The sequence below is a fragment of the Prunus persica genome, chromosome G6 (assembly GCF_000346465.2).
Source record: "Prunus persica cultivar Lovell chromosome G6, Prunus_persica_NCBIv2, whole genome shotgun sequence".
Classification (NCBI taxonomy): domain Eukaryota; kingdom Viridiplantae; phylum Streptophyta; class Magnoliopsida; order Rosales; family Rosaceae; genus Prunus; species Prunus persica.
The window spans coordinates 2,620,837-2,631,659 of record NC_034014.1 but is presented as its reverse complement, the minus strand read 5'-3'; the positions used below and the strand labels follow the sequence as shown (position 1 = coordinate 2,631,659).

Genomic DNA, 10,823 nt, shown 5'->3' with positions numbered 1-10,823 from the left:
AGTCTTCTTTAATTGACAACTCTATACTTTCAATTTTGGTCAATGTGATTTGTGTCGATTTAAACTTTGGTCGCCGTATTTCCAGTTTTCTCAATTTGATTACTTTTTTTGTGACGTATTTAGCAGTTAACAAAGGGAAAAAAAGGAGGCAAAAGACAGTTTACCACAAACAGAGTTTTTGAGTATAAGCAAGATAGTAGCACTTTTTCGAAGGTCTCTCATTCCCTTTCACTTTAGGTTCTGAACTCAGAGAGAGAAAGAGAGAGAGAGAGAGATCCCAGAAAAGTTCATCGAGATGTCAAGAGCTTCGTCGGTTGGATCTCAATCTCAATCACTCAGAGACAGCAGTTTCGTCAGGCAACTTTCAGTTGAGGACTTTGCGGTAACAATATATACTACTTTCTCTGTCCTTTACTGCATTTTCCAAGTTCCTGCTTGATTTTCTCTTACATCTTTGTCTATTTTACATGTTTCCATATATTTTCTTTTTTCTGCTTTGGATTCAACTATAGCCAACATGATAAATTTGTAAGCTTTAGTTTGTTACTTGTTCTACCATTAAATTGGGCAATTGTCCAATCTTATACTGGACCAAACTCCAGCAATCCAGTCCAATACAGCCTCTCAAAGAGCTAGGCTCAGCTTGAATATCTGTTGTGGCATTTCCATATGATTTGAAAATTTAAATTACTTCACTGTGAAGTCATTTGTGTATTTCTTTTGTCTTCTGGTGGCAGCTCTATGGAGTACAATTTCTTCTTTTTGTCACCTGTGTACTGTTTCTCAGTCGTGAGGGAGTTTGGTGAGCAATCCTACAGGCAGACATGAAAAGGTGCTTCTTCATTTTAATAGCAATGTGTTTATTTGTACCGGCTAAGGACCTGTAATTCTCATGTATTATGCTACAGTGATGGTACTTCAACTGAAGAAAATGTTATTTGTGACTCATCAATATTGTTTCAGTACTTTTATAACAAGAGTTGTTTATGGTTGGAAATCATAGACCATTTGGCTTTGGTTAAATGAATTAATTGTTTCACATTAATGTATCAGTGACATGAGTCATTTTTACGTGGCAGGCTCTGCATGTATTTTTTGAACTACTGGCAGAGCCCTTGTATATACTTTCTCAGAACTTGCTTCTGCTTAAACTAAGGCTAGTAGTTGAGACAGTTGCTACTCTTTCTCACTGCATAACAATGTTCATTCTCATTGTCAAGCAAACTGACATGGTAATAGGAGCTTGTATCAAATTATTATGGCAATCTTGATTTTTATTAATTTTTTAACATTGTTCTCTATATTCAAAATGAAACCTGCTAGGAAGTGTGTAATGATCTGTTTGATTCCCTTTTGTAATATGAACATCATAAGGGTGGTATCCACTTGTTCCTTAACCAGTAATTTTATGCTTTAGTGGAACCATTTTATTTGTTACTGGACAAGGGAACAAATCTTGTAAAATATACTTTTTAACCTATTATCCATTTGAGAGGACCATGAAGAAATAAATTTTTTGCTCTGCCATTGTAAAAGATTCACATGCTGAATTTAAGCACTTCTCCTACCCTGATATATGAGGCTAGAAACCAGTGAACCTGAGTAGTCAATATGAGTAGGTGAAGGCCTCTGTTATTAAGGATTTAAATTCTCTGAAGAGGAAGGATAGGTAAAAAAAGGTACAAGTACTGTAGGAAATTGGAGTGTTCAGAACTGATGCACCAACCGAACTTACTTAAAGGGTGGTTATCAATCATTGACCTTGATAATTTATGGTATTAGATGCAACTTCTAATTATGAATGATCAATTGATTGGTTGCAGGATAAGGCGATTGTATTTTCACTGTCACAAACTGCATTATTTTCTGTAGATGATGAATTTTCATTTTCTGTTATACCTCAGAAGGGAAAAAATTTATGGGATAATGCACGAGTATAATCCAATGTTTACTGAAAAGACATACGTTAAGATTGGATTCTTCACGCGGAGAGAAGTAGGGAATTCATAAGATCTTTAGCTGATGTCTCTTGTGGCCAAATATGTGGGCATCACGCTATTTGATTTCTTCGAAAGCAGAAATGACTTTTTCCTTCTTCTTTTTTTTTTTTTTTTTTTTTTTCCTTTTTCTGGCAAGCGTTTTTGTAGAGTGCCGTGTTGGTCCTGATCTTATCAGGGAGGCAATAATCCAGTGTCATATGTTTGCTGTGAATGGTTTTCGTGGGAGCTAGTCAATCTAAATTATCAAATGTGTGGATTTGTGTAGTTGAGTGGAATATTATCACAACTTGTATTTCTTCATTCGTCGGATTTATTTGTCATATTCATATGTATCCACAATTGAAATTGGCTGGCTTAGCACAAAGGAAATGATAAGAAACCCTGTTTTTCAATTAAATCTTATGTCTAGAACAAATTTGCTTTAGTTGATAGCTTAGTACTTTCACAGAGTAAAGAATAAGAAGCATTATGATGGGGAGCTGTCTGACATGTGTAAGTTGTTTACACTTCGATCCTTCATGAAGTTGATCCTTCAAGAAGGACAAAGTCTTGTCCTTTTATGGTGGGGGACATATTATAACCAAGCTGTATGTGGACTTGTGGACAAATTAGGTAATTATTTGGTCCAGATCTTTTGAGTCATTCAATTAATCACTTTGTCATCACAATAAGAGCTGATTTTGTTCGGAGACTACTTCAGAATAGAAAACATGCCAGTGATTTTGAATTTTCTTTTTATGATATTTATCACTTCTTAGGGAGCCTAGTGGTGAGGCTGGTGTTTCTTCCTTTTGAAGAAAGTTCCTATGCTACATTTGCTAGGTCTGCATCGGGTTTGCTTTCCTCCTTTGTTTACTTGATGGTTCTTTTGATGTTATCTTGAGTTTGGGTTAATTTCTTCCTGCTTTTGTTTCTTGCCATGTGAGTTACAAATGATTCTTTACATAAGCTATATGCACACTTCAAATTTGGTTTGTATCCATGGAGGAATTTCCATGGTTCCATTAATATTGCATCATGCAGTGCTAAATCTAACAAACTTTAATTTTCCAATAGTATCTTTCGTTGACAGGAAAGAACCCAAATAAAGACAGGAGGATAGGAAGTAGCCTTACAGAGGCCCTTAAACTGGTTTTGTTAGTAGGTGCATGCGTGTGTGCATTTCAATTTCCTATTCTCCTTTGTTTATAAAGATCAAAATTATAGACATATATTTTGATATATGTGCATAGTCTTGATCTAATAAGTAACCAAGTTGATTATTGTAATAGCATCTCAGTCGTTTAGACCACATATGAATCTATGATGAACAGAATCCAAGGGACTCAAACAACTTAGAAAATATCTTTTAGAAAAGAAAATTTTACCAAGTTAATCGTAGCATGCAGATATGCAGACACTGCATGTTATGTTGTAACAGAGAGATCAGGTAGTGAAAACACTTGTAGTAGCCTTTGATTCATTGTATAATGAGTAGATTAAAAGATCTGATTTTGATACATTATGAAATAGGACAAGTGATGATCACAAAAGGAGCAAGATAATTATCTATAGTAGGAATTGATATTTGTTCTTTTCTTGAAGTCATCTTCTTTATTTGTTTCCTTGGTCTCAAGATGCCCAGATATCCTGTAGGTATTGTATTTATGGTGTTTGGTCCAAGGTATGCTTATTCTCTCATCAGATTGTTGTACGGACAGAAATGGAGTGATGTGGAAGCATCAACAGCCCTTCGATATTATTGCATTTATATAATTGTTTTGGCTATGAATGGTGTGTAATGCGCTGATTCTTCTTGTCAATATTCGCAGGCATATGAGCCATAGTTAGAGGAATATCAAGCAACATGTACTTGAGTTAATGATTTTTCTATTTTATGGGTCTTTATGATTTCGTTATTCTATTACTAATTATGGCATAATATTAATGATATATGAAATTTTATATGGCTACTTCCCTTCGAATGATGAATTCCCTTATTTTTAAAGTAAAGGAATTCGTATTAAGATTTGGAACTGGTACCCCTTTTCTATCATCAATTTTTGGTTGTATCTGGTGTTAACTTAAAGATCTTACTGCTGTTCCTTAAAGGTATCAAGCTAGAACTGAGATTGTGCTTTGGTTTTACATCAGGAACATTCTGAATCTTTTCTACATGCCGTTGCAAAAGAGAAGCAACTAGTAAGGTCAAATCTTTCATCGTTTCTGTTCGCAATAAGACATGTAGTATGAATATCCTGCTGATCAACTCAGCTGGTGCAGTTTGGCTTAATTTTGGCAAACTCAGTAAGTATTCTTTTCTTAGTTTAGGCAGTTTTCTTAAGGTTCGTTTGGTAAAGCTTTTGCCTTATATTTTCTGTTACTTTTAAAAATTAAAGTCACTACGACTATTTAGGAGGCACTAAAACACTAACTATATAATTTCTACCCACCACCAAACCTGCCCCAAAGATTAAGGCTTTTTAGTTTTTTTTTTTCTTTCCATTTTTTATTTTGCTTATTGATTTTGAGGTTTTCCTTGGAAGATACTCCAGGCGAAACAACTCGATATCTCTCAAAATTTTCACAAAATTTAGGCTTCAGAATCCAAAAATTATTATTATTTTCTTGTGATATTACCATTTGTAAGCACTAATTAATTATTTATTTATTTCTCTGATTTTTCTTTCTGGGATGAAATCTTTTTGGGATTTTCCTACCTAACAAGGAGAGAGGGAGAAAGGGCAAGAAACCTTGCAAAGTGGGAAGTCTTTCTTGGGTTAGTTTCAAAATCCATGCTTATCGCCATCTCTTATTTTAATGCGTGTCATTATTATCCCTTTTAATTATTTTTTTCCACAACCGAACGACACTATAGTCTCTCTATCAGTAATTAGTAATCACCGGAGAAAATTTTGCAATTGATTTCCTCTATCTTTTTGTTTCCACGCGGTTTCTCAACCCTTTCAATGGCCTCCATGCACGTTTCCTCTATCTTCTTATTTCTTCTATGAGAGACCTTTCTATTCAGGGTTTACGCTTTCCGTTCACACACACACACACTCCTTTTCTCTTTAGGTAAGGAACCCCCCTTTTTGTTTTTGTTAGAGGCCATGGACAATGGCAATATTTAGGACCGAATGGCCAGGAAGATGTGCTCATAATCGTTTCTATTATCTGTATTATTAGATTTTCATTGATGTCAACTTAATTACAGGCCATGGCTGTTCGCTCTGTGCTTGGAAAGCTGGGTAGGAGTAGATTTATTCACAACAATGAAAGACTTATCATGGCTGGGAGTTCTCCTACTGTTTGTTCCTCTCCTCATCATCCTTTTGATTATTATGGGGTCGTACATGATCAAAACAAAGCGGATAAAAAAAGAAATCCTTTTCTTCTTGGATCGCTTATGAAAAAGGTGGTGTATATTAATTATGTTAGTTATTTCCTTCATATTCATTGCAATTCAATTCAAATATCAAGTGTTGATATAGACTCATGATTCAATTCACAGCCAGTTTATTCTCATTTGGATTTTGGAGGACTAGAACCTGCTCGTTTCGCCACCGAAGAGTTGAGGAAGAAAAGGGTTTCTTTTTTTATTTTTTCTTAATTTTTCTTTAGTACATATGCATTCTTACAATATATACAAGATTTTCTTGTTCATAAGAAGCTAATGGTTTTGTGGATTAATTATCATTGACATATTTAATATTTGTCTAATGATTTGGCTTCTCTTGTAGAATATTCAACTGCAGTCTGTGAGAGTGTTGAGGGTGGCAGTGAGGAAAGATTCTGAGTCACCACGATATATTTCTTCCTATGATCTATCGTTGGAGGCAGATGATGCCGGTGTTATGAGATATTTCGAAGTAGAAGTTTCAGTTAATTCCAGCAATGGCATGTGTTTGGAAGAATGTTATCTTCTCGTTGATAATCAAAAGCCAATAAGATTATATCATTACCTAGGTTTGCTATGCTGCTTGATTATGCATCTAAACTAGTTCTATTTATCACAATCAATCCAAAAACGTGTGAATTAATGTTACATATTGATGAATGAATGGAATTTATTTTTGCTTGAAACAGACAACTTTTTTGGTGCATATGCGGAGGCTCGACAGCAGGTATTATTGGGTATGTTGTTGACTATTATTATATATGCATTAAATATTTTTGCTTAATATGTGGAAGTTATCAATTTACACCCAGATATTTCATTGTTGCACCCTCATGGAATAATGTTCAATTACTGTAGATCACCAACGCAAATTACGCAACGACACCAGAGGGTGACATGCGAGACTACTTCAAGGGGAAAACTAGCATACATGCAGACATATATCTCTACTTTCAAATAATCCCCAAGTTTTCTATAGTCGTAAGGTAGTTGAATGAAATACTAAATTATTATGAACTATACTCCTTAAGATTGTTGTATAAGAACAAATTTCTTTTCAACTATCTATGTTGGTATTTCAATGATCCTTGTTCCTCTATTCTAATTCTAATATAATGGTCACGTATAGCTCGGAAGGAATTTGGATGTTTGATGATTGCGGGGTTTGTTCAATGTGGGAAGCCTAAGGAAGCAATTGTCTATTGACCACGATCAATTGAAGTTGCGGCAACTGTCTCAGAAAGATGTTCATTCTTGCTATATTGACCACGATCAATTACTTAAGCACCACATTGACAAAGAAAATCCTTTCTGATCTTCCTAGATACTGGTCACCCTGAATATTTTTACCTATGTTTTCTGTAGAAAGAGTAATTCAGTGGAAAGAGGATAAAATAGGCTCAAGCATACAAAGAACAGATGTCATATCATGCAAACAGATTCTTACAGTTGTTCATGCTGTAGGCGCTTCTGGAATGAAACTACCAAATAGAGCAGAAAACGTTCTAATGCATAAGTCCAACGACCACCATTAGAAGGATGGTAATATCTACAAAAACAAAAAACGGTAATGAATCGATAATAGATGTTCAGAACAAGGACCATGCTTTTAACCAATATAACATTGAGTATTTGAGTATACAAACTGTTCTAAGAGGTTGACCAATTTTTCAAAGTGCTCCTGTGCCGAGCTACCAGGCTTTAGCAAATAGACCTGCAGTTCCAGGTATAAAATATCTCATTCTACTATCAAGGAAGAGTTTATACAGGCACCAGTTCATTAACACTGAAAAATGCAGGCATCGGCATATTAAACTTACATTTGACTTTGCAATGGCCCTTGCTGGGGTAACTGTTTTATTGGAGAACAAGAACATTGTGTTTCTTGGAACATGAAGGTTTTATTATATTTCAGTACAACTTTTTGATACATTTGCTACCATTACAAGCTAAGTTACAGTATGATTATCAATTGTAGTGTAGCAAGCATCAGACAAGATGTAGTTGTGCTTCTTTTATGGCATGACTTGAATATCAGGCAAAATGCATGTAACCTAACTCTGAGCAAATTCAAGCTTTCTCCAAGGGCTCATTCACTCACCTCAAACATATTTAAGTATCTTTTATAACATGAGAGAGTGAGCGGAACAACTAAGAGTTCAACTATAATCACCTAGATTATGGTTTTATTTAAACATGGGTGTGCATACGCGTCTAAAAGCCAAGTTCAACTAAGAGCTTCTCACAATTTTAAAGAGCCAAGTTTTTTCCTGAAAGAAATTTTCTCTCTCTTTTTTTTTTTTTTCTAATACGAAAATTCTCTCATGTTACTGGATAAAAACAATTTTATTTACTATATATTGATTTCGGATTTTGACCAGATATATGAAGTATAAGCTTTGGATCGATGCAGATAAAATCTCAATCAATTCTTGGTCAATAATTTTATTGAAGAGGCTACATGTTACATGTGTAGTAAGGTGCTTAGTGTCTCTTCCTCAATACAATTTCTGCTGCTTGTCTTTCTTGGAACCTCCTCCATGCATTTTTGGTCTGTGGAAATGACAATCTCAGTGCATATGAATCATAAACAGAATGTATAAGCATAATTGCATTTTACAAATTAATATATGGTTAAATTTGTAATGATTAATAATCAAAGTAGGACAGTATAAAATAGTTACCTGTACAATCATATAGTACATCATCAGGTGTTGTGGGTCTCTTAAAAAATAATTTTACCAAACAACTTTAGCTTCATCGTTTTGTAGCAAAATACATCAACGAATGCTTGGTAAACTTTAACCACGCCCTCATCAACTGCCTCCAATGTTAGATAATACAACATATAAGGACCACGCCTCTCGTGCCATGCCTTCAAAACTCTGACAAATTGCAGTTGGGCATTCTAAAACAGAAGGGAGAACATTAGGGAGCTTTGGTTTAAGCACTTCTAACCGTAGTTATTCATTACATGTTAGCGGGTTAAATATATTTTTAAGATGTAACATACATGTGATTCAATAACTGAGATAACAAGTCCTTAATCAATACTTAATATTAAATTCTTAATAGAGCATATATATGTGTTCAAACCTTTTGCTTGTTATACTCTTTCACGGCGAAACGGGTAGGAGATATAGTATCAGGATCATCAATAAAACAGGGACATGGAGTAAATCCACCACATGGCTGCTCAACAAGCACAGAAAATTAATACGCACATACATACATTTGCAGGAAAAACTGTATATCATTTTTAAATTTGAGAATTTGCAAAAACCCGTGAAAGATTGTTAAGAATTAGATGCAAAAGTTAATAGTACCACCTCTTCAAAATCGGAATCATATTGCAGATGAAGAACAGGCGGAGGTTTCTTGTGATAGTTGCCAAAAAGAAAAGGATGGCGAGAGGAATAACCATAAGAAGAAGGAGGCTTTGAAGTTGAAAACAAGACATCACGATCAATATTGTAGTTGTTGACTACTGCGCTCCTAATTTGAAAATCCCCAACCCTAACCATGTTTGCTACTATTCTTCCATTGCTATGACAACGTGAAGAATATTTACTCCCCAACTTTCCAACCGCAGACCGAATAGCTGTTGCCATATGCCTCTCCTCTTCTCCAAAACCCTAATCCCCAATCTCAAACCAAATCAAATCTTGATATATAAAGAATATTTACTCCCAAACTTTCCAACACAGGACCGAATGGCAAATGTTGCCATAAGCCTTTCCTCTCCTCTCCTCCCCTCCCCTCAAACTCTGTATAGATATAATTAATACCCTAAAACCCTAAATCCCAAAACCAAATATTTGTGATGGGCCTTGCATTTTGTTCAAAAGAAAATACAAGTGAGGGTCTCTCTCGTTAATTAATAATGGGCTTGGGCATACTGTGGTTAAAGTGCTGCCGTTCTGGTTTTTAGAATACGTGAAGTGGCGACGTTTTAATAGTGTGAGACTGATTGAGAGACCTTTCTCTTTAGGGTTTACGCGTTCAGTTCACACACATTGAGAGACCTTTCTCTTTTTGGTCGTGGGTGATAAGAAAAGAAAGAGAGAGAAGATAAGGAGGAAGGAGGGAGCTAGAGCAAGAAACACATATATGAGTGCACATATCATCCTTAAAGAATTCATAGTTTTTTACAACTTCACTTCTCCTCTTTTTTTCTTTTTTCTCTAGAAGAAAAACAAAGCCTGCATTATTATTACATACAGCAGGTAATTCATGAAATATTCTTCTACCTCCGCTACAAATATTCTTCGATACCCTAATTGTCAGCTTAACAACAATCTTTTCTTCTACCTCCGCATCCATCATGTCTCCAAGCAGTAGAGATTCAATACGTGTCAATATTAGTTGATCCAGATTTAAAAGGCACAAATTCGGATTTGGTACAGGATTATGCTTCGGTATAGTTTCGGACAGAGGTTTCTTTGATACTAATGAGCGCAGAAGCATGTTCAAAACCTTGAAAAAAAACCATGAGGTCAGAAACCACAAACACTACAGTTGTATTAAAAGAAAAATAAAACAATTGGCAAACAGCATTCAATTACCTCATGAGCTCCTATATTCAAATTCCAAGTCTCCACGATATGTTTCTTCCTATGATCTACTGTTGGAGGCAAATGATGCCGGTATTATGAGATATTTCGAAGTAGAATTTTCAGTTAATTCCAGCGATGACATGTGGTTGGAAGAATTTTATCTTCTCGTTGATAATAAAAAACCAATAAGATTATATCATCACCTAGGTATGCTATGCCTGCTTGATTACGCTGTTGACTATTATTATATATGCATTATGTTAGCAAGATCCTAGTGTAATTAGGAGATTTTATTCCTAATATATTTTTCATTGATGCCTACTTAATTACAGGCCATGGTTGTTCGTTCTGTGCTTGGAAAGCTGGGTAGGAGTAGATTTATTCACAACAATGAAAGACTTACCATGGCTGGGAGCTCTCCTACTGTTTGTTCCTCTCCTCATCATCCTTTTGATTATTATGGGGTCGTCCATGATCAAAACAAAGCGGATCAAAAAAGAAACCCGTTTCTTCATGGATCGCTTATGAAAAAGGTGGTGTATATTAATTATGTTAGTTATTTCCTTCATATTCATTGCAATTCAATTCAAATATCAAGTGTTGATATAGATTCATGATTCAATTCACAGCCAGTTTATTCTCATTTGGATTTTGGAGGACTAGGACCTGCTCGTTTTGCCACCGAAGAGTTGAGGAAGAAAATGGTTTATTTTTTTCTTTTTTCTTAATTTTTCTTTAGTACATATGCTTTCCTACAATATATACAAGATTTAGTTGTTCCTAAGAAGCTAATGGTTTTGTGGATTAATTATCATTGACATATTTAATATATGTCTAATGATTTGGCTTCTCTTGTAGAATATCAAACTGCAGTCTGTGAGAGTGCTG

General features: G+C 35.0%; 3 protein-coding genes across 12 annotated transcripts; 1 reads left to right on the top strand and 2 right to left on the bottom strand.

The window, feature by feature from the left end:
* On the top strand, positions 134-6,515 carry LOC18771929 (protein RFT1 homolog). Of its 10 annotated transcripts, none has more exons than XM_020566034.1 (10): positions 134-382; positions 738-832; positions 2,449-2,612; positions 2,759-2,822; positions 3,812-3,856; positions 4,134-5,397; positions 5,494-5,568; positions 5,723-5,948; positions 6,069-6,106; positions 6,238-6,515. In XM_020566034.1, the coding sequence occupies exons 6-10, from the start codon at positions 5,200-5,202 to the stop codon at positions 6,367-6,369; spliced, it is 669 nt and encodes a 222-aa protein (XP_020421623.1). In that variant the 5' UTR covers positions 134-382; positions 738-832; positions 2,449-2,612; positions 2,759-2,822; positions 3,812-3,856; positions 4,134-5,199; the 3' UTR covers positions 6,370-6,515. The 10 variants fall into 10 exon arrangements, 6 of the variants coding, with proteins under 6 accessions (XP_020421623.1, XP_020421621.1, XP_020421622.1 ...); XM_020566032.1 differs by having other exon boundaries at positions 3,073-3,856; XM_020566033.1 differs by lacking the exon at positions 3,812-3,856.
* Positions 6,612-7,506, bottom strand: LOC109949782 (proteasome activator subunit 4-like). The gene is made up of 4 exons (XM_020566037.1): positions 7,200-7,506; positions 7,026-7,093; positions 6,827-6,928; positions 6,612-6,738 (listed from the first exon to the last, which is right to left on the bottom strand). Exons 1-4 carry the CDS (start codon positions 7,254-7,256, stop codon positions 6,726-6,728), a joined length of 240 nt encoding a protein of 79 aa, XP_020421626.1. The 5' UTR covers positions 7,257-7,506; the 3' UTR covers positions 6,612-6,725.
* LOC109949447 (multicystatin-like) lies at positions 8,105-9,143 on the bottom strand. Its single transcript, XM_020564993.1, has 3 exons — positions 8,709-9,143; positions 8,476-8,571; positions 8,105-8,287 (listed from the first exon to the last, which is right to left on the bottom strand). The coding sequence occupies exons 1-3, from the start codon at positions 8,988-8,990 to the stop codon at positions 8,105-8,107; spliced, it is 561 nt and encodes a 186-aa protein (XP_020420582.1). The 5' UTR covers positions 8,991-9,143.